This window comes from Cygnus atratus, chromosome 6, assembly GCF_013377495.2.
Source record: "Cygnus atratus isolate AKBS03 ecotype Queensland, Australia chromosome 6, CAtr_DNAZoo_HiC_assembly, whole genome shotgun sequence".
NCBI lineage: Eukaryota > Metazoa > Chordata > Aves > Anseriformes > Anatidae > Cygnus > Cygnus atratus.
In genome coordinates this window covers 25,811,423-25,835,350 of record NC_066367.1, presented here as the reverse complement: position 1 = coordinate 25,835,350, position 23,928 = coordinate 25,811,423, and the positions used below count along the sequence as shown (strand labels likewise).

At 43.0% G+C, this 23,928-nt stretch overlaps 2 protein-coding genes across 3 annotated transcripts in view; one reads left to right on the top strand and one right to left on the bottom strand.

Moving 5' to 3' along the window:
• HSPBAP1 (HSPB1 associated protein 1) overlaps positions 1–4,880 on the bottom strand; it is a 35,591-nt gene extending 30,711 nt beyond the window's left edge. For both annotated transcript variants that reach the window (XM_035572147.2, XM_050711682.1), the window contains exon 1: positions 4,731–4,880. In XM_035572147.2, coding sequence (XP_035428040.1) covers positions 4,731–4,767 — 37 coding nt within the window. In that variant the 5' untranslated portion in view covers positions 4,768–4,880. The remainder of the gene's footprint in view (positions 1–4,730) is intronic.
• Positions 4,867–23,928, top strand: part of SLC49A4 (solute carrier family 49 member 4) — a 62,121-nt gene continuing 43,059 nt past the window's right edge. The window contains exons 1-2 of the mRNA XM_035572139.2: positions 4,867–5,364; positions 22,136–22,229. Coding sequence (XP_035428032.1) covers positions 4,980–5,364; positions 22,136–22,229 — 479 coding nt within the window. The 5' untranslated portion in view covers positions 4,867–4,979. The remainder of the gene's footprint in view (positions 5,365–22,135; positions 22,230–23,928) is intronic.

Genomic DNA, 23,928 nt, shown 5'->3' with positions numbered 1-23,928 from the left:
TGAAAAACTATTTTCAGTGTTTTGTTTTGTTTTCAATCTTGGGGTTCACATGAGGGAAATAAAATCCTGCTTTAATGCAATGTAGGGCTAAGGATAATTTGACCTAATACAGTTCACAAAAATCTGAATCACCAAGCTCTTGTAATTTAATGTTCAATCTTAACATTGCAATAACATCAATTTTGTTTCTTAATATAAATATTCAACATAAAAGAAACAGTTTGTACAGAAGGATAAACTTCTATGCAAGGAGGCTGTGATTTTTCACAACTAACACAACAAGCTGCTGTTAGGGGTATCACAGCACACCTATTGTATGATAGCCATGTGTGACCAGCCAGACACACAGCATTTTGTATACAGAAATGCCCTAACGCTCAGATCATTACATCTGGGCAATGATTACGTTACTCCTTGCTGCTCCGATGTAAGGCAATAGGAGAACAATGACAAAGTCTGATCATTCACCAGAGACACAATGCACAGACCAGTACCAGAGCAAATGACTAGCTTTTCCTGCTGGCATCAGACAATGAGATCAAGACTGAGGCAGATCAAGACCCAAGGAGACTGATACAGATTTTCAACCTGTATTCCCTACATCTTTCATTAACCAACCACAGAGGAAGAATCTACACGAAAAAACAGAGTTGCCCAGCATCTCCCTCAGGGACCCTGCAGTGGGCTCTGGCTAACCACAAACCGCAAAATCATCTCCTGTACAATGGTCACCATGCAACGTGGGCATACGCAGCCTGTGATCAAAAGGTATAAATGACTGTCTGCTGGACACTATTGATATTTGATTTTAAAAATAAAACTGTTCAGCTTTCATAAGCTGAACATGTCTCCGTATTTTCCTTTCTTTTTGATAGTAGGGAAAAAAAACAACAACAAAAAAAAAAACATGAGGAAGTACTGTAAAGCCTTTTTCATCCCAAAGTACAAGGGAACTATTGTATGACTGTAGAACTAGAAGTCTATCTTCCTCTCAGTAAAAGAGAAAGGTGAGAAAGAAGCTGAAAGGTACAGAATACAGACTGGAAAATGCTCAAAACAGGCTGAAAACAGAGGAGATCCTGAATGTGTTCCTGCGTAACTAGAAAGAAGGGAATGTCAAAACTAGATAAGGGAAGGACAGGATTTGCTCACACCTCTTCCTAGGTGTTGTGCAAGGACAGAGGGTGTAAGGAAAACCATTACATCTCTCTGCTACACTGGTGCTGTGTATGAGAACTCTGAAACTATACTGTCACAACTCCGACTGAAGTCTAGCAGTTGAGGGAAACCTTTGGGAAACATGCCTTTTATTGGATGCTGGAGGGAATATTCAAAACAGTCTAAACATCACTTTTGAATCTTTAAACGAATTTAGGATCCTGCCCGTTTTGTGCCAAAATGTTTCTAGCCTTTGCAATCAACTGCCACTTGTCAGGCTGGAAGATATGAGCTGAAACAAGAAAGAACCAGACTGTACACATAATGCTAAGCGTTGTTTTGGGAGAGAGGCATCAGAAACAAGGGGATGCTGAAATTCTTCTAATCACTCTGAAAAAAAGTCACATGGGGAGCTGATCTGTCAAAAACCTGATGACTGGAGAGAGCAAATGGCACTTGCTAATGCCCTAGGAGTTGGAGGTTCCATCATGGGGGGATAATCCCCTAACTGCTCAACTCAACCGTTTCACGATAGGTGCGTTTAAGCTGAGTCAGGCTCTCCAGATGCCCCAGGGTTACAACAAACCCGTCAAAGCCTTCAGTTTATCTTTATAAGCCAAGCTTAAAACAGCGCAGTCTAGGTGCCAACTCAATAATGGATCAGCCCGGCCTGTCTCAGGGATGGGATGAGCAGTTGGCAGCACTAACAGTTTCAGCCAAACAATTTTTATCCGTCACTACTAGTCTATCAAAGCGCGAGGCCACCAACTCCTAGGAGGAATTCCAGAGAGTTTTAGCACGGATATAGGCAGGCAGGCATGCATGCGGAGATGCAACCAACTTGAGAGCTTTCAGGTTTGAAATGGAGGCGCCTAACCAACAGATATGCTCTCATGGCTGTGTGATTGATAACTGGAAGGGCTTCTATATCACTGTTTTGGATCTAGGCACCATAGTCTGTGCAAGTCCAGTTATAGGCATTAAGGTTCTGGGCCAGGAGACAAAATAACCTTTCCACTTGCCAGAATGTATGTGCGCTTCATCTGATAATATTCAAATCTCTTTAGCTACATTATAATGAGGTTAAAGCAAGAAAAGATTTCCCCACCCCACATATTACAAATGTCAGTAATGAGAACAGTAAAAATGTCACCACACGGAGAAAAGAGTGAAATTAGCATATTTAGAGAAGTATTATACCCATGAGTGAAATAATGCAATCAGCTAGCTGCAAGATAAAGCTAATTTGGTTTCCAACAGTTTATCAACAATGCACTGCTCCTTTACATTAACAAATTTAAATGGTACCATATCCTGCAAACAAGAATAATTCACACAGAATATTACATTGTGTTAATTAAATAGCCGGAATAGAAAAGGTCAGGCCGCGACTGAAAGATCTGCATATGGGTTGGGAAGCTATGAAGAAGATGGAGTGATTTAGAAACAAGCAGTTAAAATAAATTATTCAAATCATAATTAAGTCAATAGTAAATAAACCGAGATTTTCCAAGTCTATTTTAATCTCCTTTTTTTGTCACTGTTTCTCAGAAAATTCTCTCTCCTGCTGGCCCATGCACTCGCCAAAATATCTTTAAAACTCTCACATGATGAAGTGACCTGCATATTGAAGAATTTTACTGAAGTTTCCATTTTACCATGCACGTATCAAGAGGCAAGTTTTGCAGTTAAAGGACACTGCAAAGCACCACCTGCCTTATTATTGGATTAGTTTCTTGCTACTAGAGTAACCAAGAAAGCCCTGCAATTACTACAGTTAATTGAAAAATGTTCAAAGAGAGAAACATTTTTTCACTTTGTTTACTTTTTCAAATGACAGCACTTTGTCTTTGGCACAATGCCACCAAATCAATTAAATTATAGAAGTAACATAGCCGTTTCAAACTGAAAGAACATTTTGGCACAGACTAAACCATACGGAGGTGGTAATGTATAAAGAAGACCAAGTAAAACAGGGAATTAATCTTACTTGGAAAAAAAAGCACTAACAGAATACACATCGGTCATGATCAAGTCTGAATCTTGTCCAATATTTTTACTCTATTTTTTTCACCACAGTTCTACATGGCAAGCTGAAGTTTTACTTTACTTTCTGCACATCCCTCCGATATTTATTTGTGCATGAATTTTATTTTTCCTGAGGAAGATATCAAAATTTTCTAGACAAAACCTCATTTTCTTTTTGATCATATTTCTGATTATTTCAGTTGGTATAAATTTCCTTTTTCCACCCTGAGCTTGCAACTCCTAATTTGAGCCTCTGTCTAGCAAACAGAGCTGTGTGGGCTAAACAATATGCAATGTCCGTATGTTTTGGGGGGGAAATTTCACGGGAGTGTGTAGTTTTGGCTGCAAAACTGTGGATTGGGCATCGTGTTTGAATTTCAGTCATGCGCTGCCCAATGTATCAACAGAATTACATTAACACTGCATCTAAAACCAGCCCTTGTGGATCCCACTATTTAGCTCTTCCCAATTAAGCACACAGGCATTTATCAAACCAGCTTCCAATCTTTGTGACAGAATTCCTAAGCGAGCCAAACTGAAATACGTATTTTTTCAAGGAAGATGAAGCATTGTGCAGCATATGAGCCATTAATTTTATGACAAGTGCAGATGGTAGATATACAGATAAATACTCATACAAGCTAATGAAATGAATATATACTTCAATCTATTTAAATGATAATAGTTTCTAATGAGCCTAGCGTAGCCCACATGATTCAGAATTCATCTGAATTCTTTTAAAATGGATTTACGTGCAGGCTGTAATTGAATCCTGTTTTTTTTTCCACTCCAATTCAGACCACAGCTGATTTTTATCCACCTCATTACAAAGCCATTCTGACACCTGTTAGGTAGACACCACATTTAGGTGCACTGCATCCATCCCAACCCTTTTTAGACATTAAGGGACACTTCTGGAAGAGAGCCCTCTTCAAACCTGATATAACACCGATAAGCTCTGCTGTAGCATCTCACTGAGTAAAGGTACTTCTAGGCGCTAATGGGCCAATCCAGCCCTGTCCTCCGTAACTGCAGGTGACCAGGTAAGAAGATCACACCCGAGGTGGGATGTTCCAGAGGGGATGCTGAAGATGCTGTTAAGATTGGAGAGGATGGTTCAGGGTAGGAGGCCTAGCTTCCTGCTAACACACTCCTGAAATACTCAACCCCCTCAGAAATTAAGGGTCAGTTTATCTCCCTGGAACTCCTACAGGAAACAGGCTGAGGAACTGGGGTGCATCACACAAACCCCACCGAGGTGACCTGAGACACCGGGATGCAAGCTGAGGGCTCGCCCTCCAGCCACACCGCCGCGTTTTGTGGCCGGGGGGCACACGGCGCCCCGGGGCCCCGCAGCACGCCCGGAACCGAGGCAGAGCAGCCACACAGCACCGCACCTCCCCGCCGGGGAAATTCACTAAAACCGGTGTTTTCCTCCCGGTAAGGCGCCGTCGGGGAGGCGCAAGCGGTAACTCGGCGACACGACCTCCCGCCCGCCCCGGGACCGCCGGCGGGCAGCACGCCAGGGGCCGGCGGGCACCTACCCTGCGCGGCGGGGCCGCCGCTCTCCGCCCCGGCCATTTTGTTCCGGGCCCGGCCGTGCCTCCCCGGCTCCCCTTCCCTCCTCCCCTCGGCGGCGGAGGAAGGAGGCGGCCGCCGGCCCTTCCCCGACCGCGCATGCGGCTGTGCCGGGCCGGGGCAGCGCCGCCGCGCTCGGGGCTCCGAGTACGGCTCGTCCCTGCCCCCGGCCCCGCGCCCTCCTCCCCGGCGGGCCGCCGCCAGCGCCCCGGCAGATGGGCTTAGGCTGGAGCAGCGCGGAGGAGCGGCAGCCCCTGCTGCCCCCGCCGCCGCCCCAGCAGCAGCAGCAGCAGCGGCGGCGGCCCCAGCAGCTGCAGCAGCCGCGGGGAGCTGCGGGGGGCCCGGCGGGGCCGGTGGCGGTGCCGGTCCGGCTGCTGGCCCCGGCGGCGGGTCGCGTCTACGGGCGGCGGTGGCTGGTGCTGCTGCTTTTCTCGCTGCTGGGCTTCGCGCAGGGCCTGCTGTGGAACACCTGGGGCCCCATCCAGAACTCGGCCCGCCTGGCCTTCGGCTTCAGCGGCTGGGACATCGCCCTGCTCGTCTTCTGGGGGCCCATCGGCTTCGCGCCTTGCTTCTTCTTCATGTGGCTGATGGACAAGAAGGGTGAGAGCAGGCTGGGGGTGGTGGGGCACGGCCGGGTCGGGCAGCCCGCTGCAGCCCCCCGGGATGGGACGGAACGGGATGGGACCTCCGTGGGGTCTCCATCGGGTGACTGATGCCCTACAGCACCACCAGCGCAGCTCTTATTTCAAATAAAGGTGCATCAAAGGCCACTCGTGAGGAAGGCGCTGAGAGGTGTTGCTAAAGTTCAGGTCTTTTCCAACCCTTATGATTCTATAGACCTTATTGCTCTCTACAGCTACCTGGAAGGAAGTTGTGGGGAGCTGGGGGTTGGCCTCTTCTCGCAGGTAACTAGTCATAGGGATGGCCTCAAGTTGTGCCAGGGGAGGTTTACGTTGGAAATGAGGAGACGTTTCTTTTCAGAAAGAGCAGTCAGGCGTTGGGACAGGTTGCCCAGGGAAGTGGTGGCATCACCATCCGTGGGGGTGTTCAAGGAAAGGTTGGACGTGGTGCTTAGGGACATGGTTTAGTGGGTGACATTGGTGGTAGGGGGATGGCTGGATCAGATGATACTGGAGGTCTTTTCCAACCTTAATGATTCTGTGGTTCAATGATCCTAAAGCTAAGAGCGGTTATAGCATTTTAGCTCCGCATGGGTCTGGAGGAGAGCCACTCCGCTCTGGCATTCCATGGCCAACACCTGCATGGCAGATGGTTGTATCAGCAACATTGTTTTCTGGTAATCAGCTGAATGCCAGCGGGGATGTCTCGATCAAGGGACGTTGGTGCTCAGAGCAGCTACTGCATCGTGGTGAAATACTTCATCTTTGAAAATGGATCACGCCAAGCCAACGGCTTGCCGCTGGTGCACCAGGGAGGTGCAAAGGCAGCAAACAGAAACCCAGAGGTTAGGCGTTGTGGTTTTGGAAGACAAGCACGAGGGAGAGTTTCCTAATTCACATTCGGGCCTTTGCGTTTCAGTAGCTTACTTCCAAAACCAGCATTTGTCTTTGGAGAACTTCTTCAAGGCCTGTGAAGTTTATGTGTGGTCACCCTGGGGACCGCTAAAGTGCACGTGTTTGCCGATTTGAGCTTCTGGGCCTAAATCCATGGAAGTGTTTAGTCTTTTAATTCCTGTTTAAACAGGCCTCTAAACAGGAGATAGGAGCCTAAATACCCTTGTGGATCCTGATGTTAAGTGCTGCTCATTCCATTTATTTAGGAATTAATAGCTCATTTGTGTGGAGCAAAGGGGAGAAAGTGAAGGAAGACGGGGAGAAAAGTTGTAGCTGAGAAGGTTTATGCTTTGAAATTGGAATTGCTTTTCCTGAAGCTGAAGAGACTTTGGGGGAATAAAGCTTATTGGGCTGAAAATACATTCTCCAAATGAGTCCGTGGTGGCTCTACAGCCAGCCTTCTCTCAAGCAATTCAAACTTAAGTCAACAATGTCTGTCTAGACTGTTGTATTAATAGCATTGTTAATTATCTTGAAATTAAAGTGAGTTGCTTTGTTTTCTACAGTGAAGATGACAACTCTGCTCATGTTATCAAGGAAATAAAACTAAACTTGAACCTGTGCTGGTAGAGTTGAATGTATGTTTTTCTCTTCTATGCAGCTGATTTTGAGGGTTTTAAAAAATACTGGAGTATGTTAAATAATGATTGTGATTTTTTTTAATTCCACAATGAATGGAGGTACTGATATGAACTACCTCTTTGATCTTGCTGTGTTTCTGTCCTTGTTGAGACAGTTTCAGTTTATAGCCTTAACCAAGAATCTTTACTCATTGGTTTCATGCATGAAGAATATGTAACGGCCCTGGAGCATGTTCTTTGCACAGCAGTGGATTTTGTGGGGGCCCTGTTGAGTTTCTTGCTGTTCTTGGGTGGTTCCCATGGAGAACGTTGTGCCGCTCGTGTTGGGAAGTGAGTAACGGCGGAGCCCTGACACTTTGCTTCCAGCGGAGCAAGGAGTGCCAGCACGGCCCAGCTCTCCCAGGGAGCACGTCCCACCAGAGGCACCTCATGGGGTTGGATCTGCTCTCTGGAGGAGGAGCAAGACTTCTTTGAAGCTCTAAAGTTGGTTGGGTATGACCTTGCAAGAGCAGTATTTCGCTTGCTTAGGAGTATAAATGCTTGTCGTTAGATTGAATTTACTCTGTACCAAACATCTAGAGAAACAACACCAGTTACTCTTCTGGCTTCAATCATCTGTCACTGGAGTTGGCTCGTAAAGAAACTGTCAGGAAAAGAAACTGTTTGTGAAGTGTCAACATTTAAAACCTGGCATGTATCAGAAGTATGGCACTGTAGATGACGAGTGTCAGGATTTGTGAGAGGAGATTCTGCTTTTAGATAGTCCTATACTTCACAGTCAGAGGTGTATCTAACTGGTATCAATACATAGCTGTCTGCTGTCAGTTAAGTCTGATTTTGTGTTATGATGCTTCAGATTAAGTCCAAAAGTATTTGTCTTTTTGTTTTTCAGTTGTTCAGTGTAGCATGTAGTTTGAAATCGAAATCGGTTCCCATACCAAACTTCTGTTGTACCATGTGTGTGTCTGTTTCTTATTTCAGTGCTGCTTGTAAGGGTTTGGTCACTTCTTCCCCTTCCTTTTAATTCAATTCAAGTTGAAAGGTTGAATATTCAGCAATGGGCATGTTAATAATCCTACGTGTAGAAGCATTACTTAGACTGCGTGTTTCAGTTGCATCACAACTTCTCAGAGAAGCGTGGGGTCCCCCAAGAAGAGAGGGTGGCAGTGTTTATTTTTAGTAAAACATGCTAAAAAAGCAATAGTTAGCTGCTCTTCCATTTTATGTGTAAGGGATCTATGATGCTCAGATTACATTTGTTTGTGTTTTAACCTAGAAGGGTTTCTTTGTCTCTGTGACCTCTTCCTTCCTGGCCTCCCAAATGTGTTTCCTGGATTTTTTTTACAGAGGCCTGTTTGCAGTTGACACGGGTAACGTGGTTGGAGCCTGGGAGGAACACGTAGGCTGGGAAAGGCAGGGATGGTGTCACTTCTGGTACCTTGGGGAGTTTCTGCAGAAGACACTACAGGTGACTTCACATGTCCCCTGTGGACTTATGTGACCCAGAGCAGCTGTGGATGTCAGGAGTGGTGAGTGGTGTGACAGTCTTGGTCAGCTAAGCCTGGGTTCCTATAGATCTGTAGTGATTTTTTTTTTATTTTTTTTTTTTTTTTTTAGTGAAATTAAGTGAATTTTCATCAAGAGAACGGTGATGGCCTTCACAAGACTGTATTTGCAAAAGGTCCTACTTTAAGGTCTGAACACATTCAGTGGGAAGAGGTGATTTTTTTTGAAGGGTGTTAATGCAGTAGTTTAAAGGGTCTTTGATGCCTTGGAGCGAGCATGGTATTTCACTAGGTTATGTAAATTGAAAGATCACTTTGAATTTTGCCGAGCTCATGTTGGACTTAAAAATACATTAGTTTTCAGACACTTAGCAAGGCTCACGTGTCGCAGCAGGAAATTCTTCTTTGGCCCTGTTCCTGCCTCCCTGTTTCCTCTGGCTGACGGTGTGCTTGTACCAGCGTGGTTTTGGACTCGGCAGGCTGGAGCAGCTTTCCAAACTCTGCTTCCTAGGGTCCTGTCAGAGGGGCAGTGGTGATATCCGTAATGTTTCCTAGTCCTGGGCTGGATGCATGCTGAAACTGAGGGGTTATGTTTGTGAATGTCACTTTGGAGTACGTGCCATTATGAAGCAGGATCGAAAAACCATTTCTGTAGGTGGAATTATAGGGGTTTTTGTTGTTCTTGCCAGCTTGTATCTTGGTGAGGAAAGGTGAAGAGATGGAGTGTGCACAGGAGTTAAATGTGTCTCACCAGATGCATTTTCTTTAGCAATAGGTACAGGAGTCATTTTTTAATTGTAATTATCTTTAGAGATTTGGTAAGACTGAAATAAAATGGGAATTGATTTCAGTGTGCCATTGGATGGACCCTTGGTGTGTACAGCATTAAAATTAGCTATGATTTGTCACATGATGCCTGAGTGTTTATGGATGTTTTGTGCCTCCAGTGTTTCATTTCATGGGAACTGTAGACATGTGTACAGGTCTGTTAGGGTGTTTATGTATCTTAACTCCTCCTGAAGTCTGAAGCTTAAATATTTGAATTATGGGTCTGGTCCTCTGATCTTTTTATAAGTTAAGTTCATAGTTATAACATGAGACATAGACTGATATTGTATATTTCTTCTTCATTATGTTCCCATGTAAGCAAGGAAAGGCAATGAAGAAGGAAATACTTTATAATTCACATTAAACTAATTTAATAGCATAGTGATATTTTTCATTAACTTTTGCAATACAGTTTTATCTTGTATTGAGTTTGAAGGAATGTCACTTATTACTGGTAAAAGTGAAATGTAATCTATTTCTTGGTCCTTTTTTGTAAAACGGTATATGCTTACATGGATTGTATAGATATTCTTAGTCACTTTTTTTTTTGCTAAAATTAAATTTACATAGTATTGTTATCCTAGTGATTAAATTACAAAATATAGAGAAATTTTCAATAATCTATTTTTTTTTTGTTTTAGTGGAGACTGGCTTGTATATTGAAACTATGAGTGTTTTTTCTTGCTTAAATAGTTATTCTTTTTTTCCTGAAAATCAACCTCCTAATTGCACTGCTGTCTCCTAGCTTCTTGGTTTTGTTCCCTTAAAATGTTTGATGTAGTTTTTACCTCTTTCACCAGGGAATTTTGAGGTTAAATCCTTCAATACAGTCTGACAAAACAGTAATGAATATTGAACATGAGTAGTAAATCAGACCTTACTAATATAAAAATGCCCTAATAACCGTTCTCTGTAGAAAATAAACTACACGTGATAAATAAGGAGAATTCTGTAAAATAGCCTGCATACTTGAAGGTCCCAGATTGTCACCTTGTACTGTATGCATGGAACAGCTGATCTTGCTTTTGGGGCTTTGGACTGCTCTAATTCGCATCCAGGGCCACGGGGACAGCAGGAGAAGACTTCAGATGAGCATCCTCTCCCCTGTGGTAGAATGTCATCTAGGAAGTGTTTGTGAGATGCCTTTGGTTTTTGAGGGTTGTGAGGTTGAGTACGGTGAGCAAAGAGGAAGCAGGATGTTGTTCTAGAACTCGGTGCATTTGTGAATGGCTAAGTAAAGCCAAGAGATGGGGAAGATTTTCTTTCTGTTCGGTGTTTCTGTTGTGGTTGGTGTCTCAGGGTCCTGATCTGTCATTCAGGCTCTCAGACCGTGTGGCAGCAAATACAGATTGGAGCATGTTACTAGTAATTTTCAAAAAGTTGTAGCAGGTCTAGTTGCTGATAAGTATCACTGTTGGCATAGATGGACAGTGTGAAATACTTCGATGGTGACACTCACAACAACATGCTGAGGTTTTCTTGGAAGTACTTGTAGTTCTGTAGTGTCCCAAGCGATCCTAAGCATATGGAATTTTGGTTACCAGCAGGTCAACAGTAGGTGAATCACAAACCTTTAAAGGTTCATGGCTTTAAAATCTGAAAGTTTTTGTCTTGTGGCAAAGAAACACATTTTCAGCAACCTTTTGTCATGATCTCAGAAATAGGCTTTCCTTATCTTGGGTGTGTGACTGCAAGATTTAGAGCCGGTGTTTCAAAATGATCAGTTTGATAACTCAGAGGTCAACCTCAGGTGTGAGCCTCAGCTAAAGATTCCCAGGATAAGACTCAGTGTAAGGCAATAAGACTTTTATGTAATTTGGTGAGATCAAGCTAAAAGGATTTACACACCTTGAGAATAAAAGTGGTTTATACAGACAGGGTTTTGCTAGGTTAGCACAGCCTACAGGAAATAAACACCCACGGGAAAGCTTACAGGTATGAAAATGTGGGTAGAATGGCAAGGAGCCAAGGAGAAAGGAAAAGGCAATGTTTCTGGCACTCAGCTGAGGTGTGCTCAGGTCATGAAGAGTGTGCTTATCATAAGGAACTGATTCTACTCTGTAGCATTCAGATTAATGGCAGAGGTCTTGTTAAGGCCAACAAGAGCAGCAGAAGGCTCTTTTGGATTTAATGAAAGCTAAATGTGAACTTAGTGCTCTAGTTGAAACAAAAAAAAAAAGAGGGGAGAAGATGCCTGGATTCATTTGAAGTGAAAGCTATACGTATTTAGTGAAAAGACAAGTGATTTATACACTTGAGTGAAATGCACAGAAGTTTGAAGGAAAATATGTTTTACCCCCGTCTGTTCCCTCGCATCCTGTGGAGTGCTGTCCTACTGCGTGCTACGAGCAACGTGTATTTCATTGTCTGGTAAGTGATACTGATCCAAGCCTATCCAATTCTGTGAAAGGGATTAATTTTCCTAAACTAACAAATCTCGGAAGGAGTGAGATGAAGTGCTGTTTTTATTGTGTGGAGAGATGAAATAAACAATTAAAGAGCTGTGTATAGGTAAATCCCACTAGAGTAAATATTTGAATAGCTTGATTTTGCAAAATTTATTTTGATGAGTTGCTCTGTGTGTGTGTGTGTCTATATAGACATGTTTTGCCACTACACCATCAGGAGAAAAGGGAGACCTAACCAAACTTAGCTAGCTTCTGTTGCTGAATTTTATATGCTGTGGTTGCAGTGAAAGCCCGCAGAGCATTTGCGCGAGTGTTTGCAGAAGTGAGGGCTCATTAGAGAATTGATTGGCCCACCCTCACTGGAGTCAGACGTGCTCCAAAAGATCACTTGAGATACACAGAGTGATTAGCAACATAGAGTGGTTTAATTAGGATCTGATGAGTTGTATTAACTTGATGCCACTATGATTCATCACAGCAATACCAGCGTGATTGGTAGCAGCACTTCCCATACCTCCTGATGGGCCAGGCTGAGTAGAAATCAGGGCTGTAGACAGATGTCCTCTTCTGGAGGTAGTTCTTTCTTTTAGATGGTGGCAGCCCCAGCCTCTGCTTTGTGCCATGTTTCCACAGAGGTTTCTCTTCATCCCACTACCCTTTAAGCAACCAACATGCTATTTGCACGCGTTGCAGCTGTTGCAGCGGTGCTAGGCGTTTGAAATGCCGCACAGTGAAGAATATCAGGGAGCTGCACTCTGGGTTTAAAATAACTTTGTCTTGATAAAAAATATATTCCTAACATGGTTATATAGCTTACAAGAATAGTACTGGCCGTCTTACTGAGGGTCAGAGGCTTTGGGGCCCTGTACGTGCAGTCACACTGACCCTGGGCTGTGTAACTAGCTGCGTGTCTCCCTCTTGCTGTGGCTTGCCAGTCTTGTGCTCCAGCTTCCCTCTGCCGCCTACTCTGCACTCTTTGAGGAGTAAGAGGGGTTGGATGTGAGAAGCTCAGGGGACAAAGGTGTGAGATCCTGTGTCCAAAAAGCCCTTGGATAGGCAGGAAGAGGTAGAGAGAAGGGGACAGTGTGGGATGAAGTAGTGGGTGAGAGTGTGAGGCTCGTATGGAGAAAGAAGACCTAGAGCCAGAGGGACGGGAGTGGTGGGGATGGGAAGGACCAAGAAGGGTTGGAGGGGAAAGAAAGGCACACTGAATGGCTTCCCAGGGAGTGAGAGGCAGTAGTAGGTGTGATGGGATGCCAGTGACAAACGAAGGGAGGTGAAGGGGCTGCCTGTGTGTGTCCTGAGACGCCTGCACAGCCCCTCACAAAAGCTGTGTTTCCCACCCCGTGGTTGAACTAGCTTGGGAAGTGCTCTTAAATTGAGTGGTTGGGAATTCTGTTTAAGCATAATTGCCCTTTTTGCCTTATCTTTTACAAGGTCCCAGTCTTCCGCGTTTGCGAAATCCAAGCTCTGGACTCAGGCTGGCAGTGCCTTTGCCTGCCAGAAGGGTTTGTTCAGCTCTTCCTTTGCGTTCCCAGTCCTCGAGGTGCCTCGGACGCGGGCACAGCTAACCCTCTCCCTGCCTGCTCCCACGGGGCTCCCCGGACGCTGCATGTATGTATGTGCCGGCAGCACAGCCAAAATGCAGCTGCTGCTCTTGGTGTGGTTTTGGTGATGACAGATGCCTGGCCACGTGATGGGGGCGTGAGCTGCCCGAGTGCACGCGGCCCCTCTGTCTGGTGGTGCTCTGCTTCTGGAAAGCTTTCTGTAACTGGGACAGAAAACGTTAAAATACCATTACGTTGTCTGTTGTCACTCTTTTAATTATAGTCCTATGGCAAGGGAAGTTGTGGCTTGCTTTGCCTTTCTCTAATTGGTGACATTCAGTGCTGTTCTATCATTTCCTGCCATATTTTTGGTGCTTTTCTTTAATGCTTCTCACATGCATGTACTTATTGTAGCGCTGTAGCCATGCTGTAACTTTGTTTTGCAGAAGCTTTTGATCAATGCTCCAATTTCCTCAAAAGCTACAAATGAAGCTTTCTCATGCGAATTTGTTGTAGAGAGGATTTTTAGTTTTTTCCTCTTTCTAAAGCTGGAGATCCATATGACTCAGTTCAAGGGAGTGATGTGTTCTGAAAGTGAGAGGTCTTCTGCTTTTCACAAAGTCTGCTGATGTTTTTCTGGAATACCAGATGTCAAATTCAACTGCATTTAGGAACTTCTTTTGTTTTATTTGGCTTTTTTTGATAAGTGACGTCCCTTTGGAATATTTGGGAAAGGTGGAGTTAAGTTGTAATTGATTAATCACATGAACGTAAAGAATTGATCGGGAGCCTTTAAAACTGCAGTGGGTTTAGGACCCGTTACAGTGCCCCAGAGTGTGTCCTTAGGATAATTTCAGTTGAACTGTGTACCCTAAATAGTTTGCGGTCCTTGTAATGTTAAAGTAATGTTGAAACTTCACATGCAGGGAAGCTGAACGCTGACTCCAGCAACTGAACAGTCTCAAGACCCACGTGGATGTCACATCGACAGGACTCTTACATCTCTTTTCCCTGCCTCGCAGCAGGGACAGGAAAAAGTAGAAACTTTGCACTTAGCGTCCCGCTTAGTGAATCCACTAGGTGGTATTTAGCGTAGCTGCCAATCCTTGCTGCATGGGCGCTTCTTGATACTCTGTTGTGGCAAAGCAAAATGCCTCTGTGTCTCTTCAAATGAAGAATTTCATGCGCCATTGGGTGGTGTGGGCAAGTGCCACTACGATAATGACAGAACATCTTCCTGATAGATGTGTACCAGAAGACTGTTTTTCCTCTGTCACCGCAGGTAGGGATCTGTGGTTAGCTGTACGGTAATTAAGCCTGCTGTGCAATCGGGAGTGCTCGAAATGAGTGGGAAGAGAAAAGAAAAGAAAAGCTTTCCTCCCCCTTGTTCAGTGCTGAAAGGGCTTGGATTGTCAGGATTTGCCCAGGAAGACAACAGTGATTGCTACAGTGAAGGCTTCTTATCTCGTACTTTCTCTTGACTTGTTAATGAGCATCCATGATTTAGCTTCAAAATTAATGACGAGGGTTAGTCCTCTGCCAACATAACTAGGTGTTTTTGTCAGTTGCTCGGTGTCTCTCTGACGTGTACGCACATGCACGCCCCTTGATGTAGTTTTTAGTTAATCAAATGGAAAAGATCAATTAAATGATTCACCCAAGTCTTCGTGTTTCATCAGGCTTGAGAGTAGAAAGCAGGTAGCTGAGGTGAAGGAAGAGTACTTCTTCGGTGTTTGTGTGAGTTTTACAGATTCAGTAAGCACTCCAAGTCCTTTTCTACACCTTTTCTAGTGTATCCCAGCACTGCACTGACTCCAGGCAGGGAGAACACTTGATTTACCAGCCGGTATAGTATTGGTGGTGAGACCAGCTCCTGTTTCTATGCGTTTAGTCTGAACAAATAAGGCAGGAGGGGGAGAAGTGGAGCAGAAGTGGCCTGCCCAGTTTCCTAAGGAGCGTCAAGAGAGGCAGGTCCCACTGCCCCAGGCCAGTGCTCTCTTCTTTGAGGTTCTTTGCACTTGGATTAGTTGTGGGTAAAACGTACATCGGTGAGCAGCTAAAATAAGCCAAGAAGCAGTATTAAAAATGAAGCGAAGAAGCAGTATTAAAAATAAGAGAGAGATACTGGAACAAAGTTAAAACGTTATGGTTCCACGGATCCCATGACGGCATAGCTTGACCGTGTTGATGCAAATGAGACAAAAGCACCCTGCATCCTCCTGACATGGTTGTGATAGCTTGTTCTTCCTTCTAGCAGGTGCAGTGAAATTCTTGTATCTAGAGTAAGATGAACAATAATTTTAATGTGCTTTAATGAAGGAAAAGGAAAACAAAAAGAAAAATACCATAAAACAAGTTTTTTTTTTTGCAATGTGAATCAAAAGTGAGCTGTGCAGTCAGAATGTAAATATGCAAGTATCTTAGTTACCTAACAGTCAGGATGCATGTAGAGAAAGGTGGAGCAGCTCAACAACTGGGGAGGTGGTTGTGTGATTGTCATAATAATTCGCAATTACGTGATGCTGAGCCTTGCTTCTCACAATTCTGTCCTTCTGGTTTTATTTTAGTTCTTACACGTTCAGTCACTTCCCTCAAATAGAGCCATCTTTTCTCTGAAACACTTGGCTGGCCAAATTTTGTACTTTGAGTCTCATAATTTTATTTTACAAGATTCTTACCTAACCTCGTAATTTGGGAGTGATGATGTTCTTATAAGCTGGTGCTTGATAACTTTTATGCAGGTATTGCCTATTTTCCATCTTCTGCAAGAGATACTGAAAACAGAACTGGTGGGGATGAATGTTGGGCCCCATAATTTCAGTTTTGCGTGCAGTCTTCTCTGTCCAGTAAGTGCTGGTAGGAGAAATAGCTTTATCTTTAGGTCTCATCTTGTCCCTGGCACCAGCCTTTGTTCCTGGCTGGCAGGGACTTCCCTCTGGGTTCCCCTGTACCGCTGGTGATTTCACTTCTGCAATATGGGCTTGTCTGTCTTTCTGACCCTGAGTAGGAGGCCTGTATCGAACCCCAGGAACTATTTTATTTGAAGTTGCTGTATTCATACATACCGCGTTTATTTGGAAAACTTGTATATGATGAAACATACGTTTATAAGAAATTTCAAACTCTTCCTGATAGCCTGGATGTCAGCTATTGCTGACAGATTCTGTTACAACACATAAGAAATTATAAAGAGAAATTGCCTCTCTGAAGATCATTATCTCCTACATCTATATTTCAAGAGACTCCTAGTACATATTTTGTCTGGGGATCCAATTCTGTCTACTACTTATGTCAGACAGAAATTGGAGCACAATGTCTGCTGGAATCTGACTTTGCCATGCAATCCTCCCCAGGGAAGTGGAACTGGGCTGTGTTGTGGGCTCTGTCCGGAAGAGGTCTACTTTTTGTGTCCTAGATCAGGCAGGAGGGGACAAATGTATATTTGAATACAATTTGTTTCAAATGGGTCCTATATGCTTAGTTCTTACTATTTGGTACCAGAAAGGTGCTGTCAAGCAGAATGCTTGAATGAATGTCCATAATTTGCTGTATTTTCAATCCAAAACAAATGATCAAGTCCTAAACCTTTTTAGGTGAAATGTGGATGCTATTTGGGTAGTGCCACATAGAGCCAGGGAAACGGATGGAAACAATTAGCTTTGGTTTAGCTTTAAAATCACGGCTTACAAAAGACAGGAGATCAGCACCATGGACCCAGAGAAGGGAGATGTAGTGTGTATGTAACAGCACCTCATGACTTCCTGGCCATCAGACTAGGAGCAGTTTTGGATTAGCTGCATATGACCTGGCAGTTGTTCTCTTCTGCATGCAGTCTGTGTATTTGGTTTCCAGTTTTTAATGCTTCTGAGCGTAGTTGATGATACTCTTTAGAGCATACTTATTTTCCACTGAGTTTCCAAACACAATTTATGCTCCTCTGCAATCAAGTGCTTTTGTGGAATCTACATTGGGTCTGAAATACTGATTTTTCAAGTTTGTTCCATGTGCTAGAAGAAAGACTGGGACCACATCTCAACTAGGAAGTCTTTTCATGTCACTGAAAAGGTTCTTTTCTTTTCTGAGTTGTATTGCTTGTTGTAAGGATGCTTTATCTGAAAGAGGATTGCTGCTTATATTCTTAGCAACATTAGTCAGTTCGGTGAAATGCAAGCACAACAAAAGTTTTGTTCGCTCTATTTAGCAGCAAGGTAGCTTTTATTATTATTATTATTTTTATTATGACAGATAACCTTGTGAGAGAAAATGGTGCAACTCTTAGTGTAATTTTGTTAGTATGAAATTTAAAATACAAAGATTTCTGAAGCAGTAGATAATGATGAAGCAGGGACTTCTCTGCAGGGCTTTGAGGATTGCCTGATAAAGTATGCTGTTTAATCAAACTTCTGTTTTAATATGGCTAAATGTAAAGCCACACATAAAGGAGGAAGAGAAACAGATCCTTCGTATGGAATGGAAAACAGGTATCCGAGAAAAAAATCCTCCTATTTAAAAAAGGATGCTTGAACAGTGAGGAGGGTATTTGGACAAGGCATGCAAAAACAATTCCAGGACTGAAGGAAAAATTGTGAAAAACTTGGAGCTCATTGCTTCTGTTTACTGAAACCAAAGGTAAAGGTTATTTTATTGTGTATTAACTTCATAGAAGGAAAAATACAAGGTCCAGTGCTTCTTCCATCCTGAAAAGCAAAGCAAGAATTTGTTTGACAACTGATTTTGCTTTAAATAAGAAGGAAAACACAATTTAACAGTGATTGTTGGAACGGCTGTTGAAATCGGTGAGTTTTTCATTTCCTCGTGTGTGCATCAGACAGGCTTATCTTTTTAGACAGATATGCTTTAGTCAAAATAATAATAGAGTAGTTGAGTGAATTAAAATGCTCTGAGTTGTGTCAGAAGGGATCGTTCTTGCCTCCAGCCTGATCTTTAAAAGCTGTGAAAATGTGCAGTGGGCCCATGTCACTCATCTGTAATTAGAGCATTGTTGTATTCTGTGTTTGTGAGGACTGATTTTAGTATCTGCAGCTGAAGGAAGGAAAACGTTTAAATATGAATGCGTTGAGAGAGATGTGGGTGTAAGAGAAATCCACTTTGGCCATGCTGGGTGGAGGGCTCAGTTCTGCAGCTGTTCCTCTGGCAAGACTTCCATTAGGCTTAGCAAAAAGGTGAAATCTGCTTGTTCTGCACATCTAACTGGAATTTCCCCCAAAAAGGGCACTTCGTTAGAAGGGGGGGAAACAAACAAACATTAGCTGCCATTTGTGTGCTGCTCTGAACTAAGTGTTTCGTTCTCGCTGGCTCTGTAGTGGCCGCTTGGTTGCAGGCTGTGCTGCTGCGTGCAGGCCACATCCTGCTGCACATCCTGGTGGCACAGGTACGTCAAGGTTTGCTAGTACCACATCATCTTGTCTGGCTTAAAAGTCTGTGTTTTGCAGAAGAGTGAAGAGGATTGTGGGTCGAGAGTTTCCGTTAAATCTCTAGTAGTGGCAGGAGTTTGGGGGTACTCGTTTTAAAGAGAAATCAAAGCCAGCAAATGCAGTGTGCGCTGCTGAGTTCGCAAAGCAGACGGTGTTATTAGCTACAGGAGGGTTAAACACTTGAGCAATATCGGTTATATTAATCATTATTTGAGTGAAATGTATTTTTATTACTGATTGAATTTCTGATGCTTCTGATGAAGTTTTGTGTTACCACCAGTGACCACTCAGAAGGTAGCCACAGAGTGCCCAGCAGCCAGGGCAACCTGTGGGGCCCAGCAGCCTGCAGGAGCAGCCAGCAGGAACGGCTCCAAAGAATAGAAAAGCACCTCCACCTGTACAACATCCACTTTGAGATGTTTCTTTCCTTTCCAGCTGCATGTCAGAAACCTCTGAAAGAAGGGTATTGGGAACTGGATGATGGTTTTTAAGAAGCTGTAGCCCCACCACCATCCATTACCAGTTGCATACAGGGTAAAACCAATAAAATTAATTAGGTTTACTCAAAATCTTGATTGTGTGTGTTGCTTAGATTTTTTTTTTTTTTAATTAGTGAAATAATTTCTTGCAGGGTTCACAGGCTTTCTTTCCAGGCTCGGTTGGTAACTTTGGTTTATTGTCACCATGGTGCATAGTGATATCCTGAAACACTCTGAGGTTACCGTTTGGAGTAGTACAAGATTTCCAGTTCAGATTAAGGGACACTGCAATGTTCAAAGCAAAAACACTTATATAATTCTAAAAATACTATTAAAGACTGATTTCTAAGATGAAAGGGAGAATGAATTCAGAGAGTTAAAACGTAAAGCAAAGCAAAAGGGGAAGGTGCTCAGAGGGTAGAAGTACATCGTGTAATTAGCAAAGAAAATCTCTAATATGCTGCTTGTCTGACAGTCTTTTTTACTTGTTCACTTCGGTGTCATCATTTTCAACACGCTGCTTTAACCAAAAGAATTTGTAGGTGTGTTTGCATGTTAAGGTGAAACAAAAGGCCAAAGAACAGTCTGCGCAATCAAAACACTTAAAAGTGGCACATTACAGTGTATAGTATTCAAGATGAGGACTTCAAAGAACATTCGGAGAGATCAAACGTATCTTGATTGTGAGGCTTTAACTGGTAATTTTATTTTTAAATTACATGACACGTACGGTTGATGGTAAAAATAAGCCTAGAATAGGAGCTGGTGGGAAATTTTGACATCCAATTTATTTTTCACTGAATTATGTGATGCTGTTTTTTTTTTAATGAAACTTTTCTACAGATTTAAAACAAAACTTTTTTAGTGAAAAAATAAAATAGGTATTTTTTTTATCTAGGAAAGCTCATCCTGTGGTGATATAAACCTAAATTTCTATATAATACTCATTTCCTGCTGTGCCCTGGGATGTACCTGGACTGTGTCACCTGCTGTGCCACTTGACTGAGACCTTCCCAGCTGTCTGTCCTTGTCCTTGTACCTCCTAAAAGACAGAAAGTGGCATGCTTTGTGAAATGTCATTCAAAAAAATCCTGGTTTACGTAACTCCAGTAATGCATGTGTCATTTTCTGTCTTGAAACATTTGCAGCAGTGTTTCCAATGGAAGACTACACGTTTCTCAGTTTAAAAGACTTACGTTTTGACTTTCAGTCAATAAAACTCTAATTTGGATCATGTACAGGTTCTCATTATGTATGAAAGCAATGCTAACAATTTTTTTAAAGGAAAAAGGCAAGAACATCGCACGTAGTCCCTCCCAACACAAATAATTACCCCCACGGCTAATCCAACATGGTAGTACAGGTTTCAGCACGCCATGAAGGCTCACGCAGTGGCACAGAAAACATGAACAGCAGGGTTTTGAACAGCCTTATCAGGACATTAGTTTGGGCTCTCTGAATGTGTGTGCTTGAAAATCCAGTTCAACAGCTACATGTGCTGGTTAAATGCAGAGCCAAGTAAGTCTGGGCAGGCACTGGGAGTCCTTCAAGGAAACAAATGTTCTCAGCTGGTGATGCTTCTCCGCGGCATTAGGGGCATGAGCTGTCCTTAGGAGCTGCAGGAACCTGGGTCACATTCCTTTTGTTAATGACTCAGCTGTACCGAGGAAGTCATGCTTCCGTTTCAGAAAACCTGTAGCGTTAACTTTGTTTTGGTTTGGTTGTCTTGGCTTAGGTTGTTTGAGAGAGGAGCCGTCTTTGGTTTGCGCAATGTCCGGCACAAGGAGTTGCATATTCATGAGTGAGGCTTGCTAAGAGCTGTTGCAATAACAGCACTATTACACTGTGGTAAAACATGTGCTCTGAAACCCCCTGTAAAATTCCCAGGAAAACAGAATGTTTAACGTGACTATTGGTTGAACTGTATGGGTTACAGGAGTCATTGACATACTGGGAGCATTTATTTGAAAACTGGCAGTCTAGAATCAAAATCTGATGTCTGTTTGTTATGTGGGTTATCTTAGCAAGTTGTTCTTCTGTCTCTGTTTTGGGTAGTTACTAGTCTTGCCTAAACGTTAGGGATGCTGTGTACTTGTCATAGTTCAGTTGTTCTGCTAAGAATATCAAAGCCCTGTATTTTCTGTTTGTTGCTCCAAGTTTGTTTCAAGTTTTATGACTTTAGAGTTACAAGCTGTATCAACATTTTTAATTGTACATATTTATGATTTCGGTGTTTTACAGTATTCTGGAGGTTGAGCCCGTCAGTTGTCACTGTTTTTGTGCTGCTTACTGATGATGGAAACACCTTAGCAGCAGCAAATAAACTGCTAGCAAATGGAATTGCAGCTCTGAGATAAAGTTGTTTCTAATTTAAGCGCTTCTCAGTTGAGAATCACAGTATGGGGAAAAAGACATATTCAAGGAATAGGTTGATTGTAGCTTTTTTCTAACGTACTATATTTACAACCTCCATCAATTTGAGCTGAGTGCAGCAAAAACCTGGCCTAATTGCAAGGCCTGCAAGAAATACACTACACTTTTTTTTTCCTGCTGAATAAATAGTTATTTCTTCAGGATGAAAAGAATATCTGCATTATGAAAGCAAGTAAGTGGCTGGAAAAGAATGTACAAATACAGATTTTTCTTTGGATCTGCCTGGATTTCAGATCATACTTTGGAGCATCTTCCCTGATGCTTCAAAAAGTACAGTATTTCCTTTAGAATTAGATGATGCTTTTATTACCACTTTTCACTTCCGAGAACATCTGTAAGATTTTAGGTATGATCCTGTTTGGTATTATGCCAAGAGTAAGCCTTTAATTCTGGCGTATCAATATAGAAAATAACATAAGATTTCACTTTGTATCTGTAATTCTTATCACCAATGTTTATGATTTGAAAGAACATGCATAACTTCAGTGAGACTGAGCGCAAATGTATATAGCTGGGCGACTTTTTTATTACTTCAGCATTGCTGACTTAACCTGTGAAATATTGTTGTTTTCTCGTTTCAGGTCTGAGGGTAACTGTATTACTAACATCATCACTCATGGTATTGGGAGCTGGCCTGAGATGTGTTCCAGTTTCAGACCTAGAAATAAGGAAGAAGTAAGTGAATTAGTTATTTTTAATATACATATTTTATACTTGCTTTTAATGTATTTTTTGCTGCTGCTGCAAAGAAATGTTAGTACAAATTTTCTGTATAAAATTGATACTCTATATGCATGTTGCATGGATCTGGGCTTACACGTTTCTTGGCTTCTTAAATTGATTTTTCTAGTCCTTGTTCTGCATAGTATCTGAAGATCAGAAAGGTCTTTACAAACCTGAGTTAATTAAGCCTCACCCCATCCTGCATAAATAATATTAATCTGTTTTGCAAACAAGGAAGCAGAGGTTTAGAGAGGTTCAGAAACTGGCCCAAGATCACACAGGGAACTAAGCCACAAAACCCCAAAATATGTAATTTATATGCAAATGTTAAATAATTAGTTCATGTTTCTCATATTGGATGTATGAGATTGTACAGTGGTGATATGGCTGAATTTATGCAAAGTGGCCTTTTCATATAGTCTTTTCCAGTCTGCATTCCAAAGTAACCTTATACTCTCTCTGAGATTGGAACAAATGCCATTTGTACACATGCAATTTTAAGAGTTTCTGATAGAGACAGTTTCCTTCCTAAAAATCAGACGATCCAAATGAGTCGGTTGTCCTGTCAGCATATCCTGAATGTGGGAGCCTACAGTAGGTATAGGAGATGCATCCTTTCCATACAGCCATGGAATGTGTGGATCACTTGTTGTTCATGTAGAAGCAAAGCTAAGAGGAGGGAGGAATAGAATCACAGAATTGTAGACTGGCTTGGTTTGGAAGGGACCTTAAAGATCATCTAGTTCCAACCCCCCCGCCATGGGTAGGGATGCCATCCACTAGATCAGGTTGCCCAGGGCCTCGTGCAACTTGGCTTTAAACATCTCCAGGGATGGGGCATCTACAGCTTCTCTGAGCAACCTGTTCCAGTGCCTCACCACCCTTTGAGTGAAGAATTTCCTCATAACCTCCAATTTAAATCTCTCCTCTTTTAGTTTAAAACCATTCCCCCTTATCCTTTCATTGTCTGCCTGATCAAAAAGTTGCTCTCCATCTTTTTTATAAGCCCTTTGTAAGTATTGACAAGCTGCAGTGAGGTCTCCCTGGAGCCTTCTGTATTCCAGGCTGAACACCTCCAGTTCTTTCAGCCTTTCTTTATAGGAGGGGTGCTCCAGCTCTCTGATTGTCTTCATGGCCCTCCTCTGGACCTGCTCTAACAGTGCCACATACTTCTTGTGCTGGGGGCTCCAGACCTGGATGCAGCACTCCAGGTGGGGAAAATCACCTCCCTCCACCTGCTGGCCACCCCTCTGTTGATGCAGCCTGGGATGCAGTTGGCCTTCTGGGCTGCAAGCACACACTGCTGGCTCACACTAAGATTTTAATCCACCAGAACCCCCAAGCATTCCTTTGCAGGGCTGCTCTCAATGAGTAGTTCTCCCAGTCTGTGCTCATGTCTGGGATTGCCCTCACCCAGGTGCAGCAACTTGCACTTGGACTTTTTGAACCTCATTAGGCTCACATGTTTTTTTTTCCTTAGTATTGCTTACACTGAAAGTCAGCTCGGAAACCACTAGGGTGAGAAAGTAGAAGGCAGGTATCTAGATACCATGGGTAAAACTAAGGAAGAGGTTCAGAGGACTGAGAATATGATACCAGCATTGATTTTAAAACTAGCCCTGATCAGTAGTAAGCAGTTAGTACATAATGA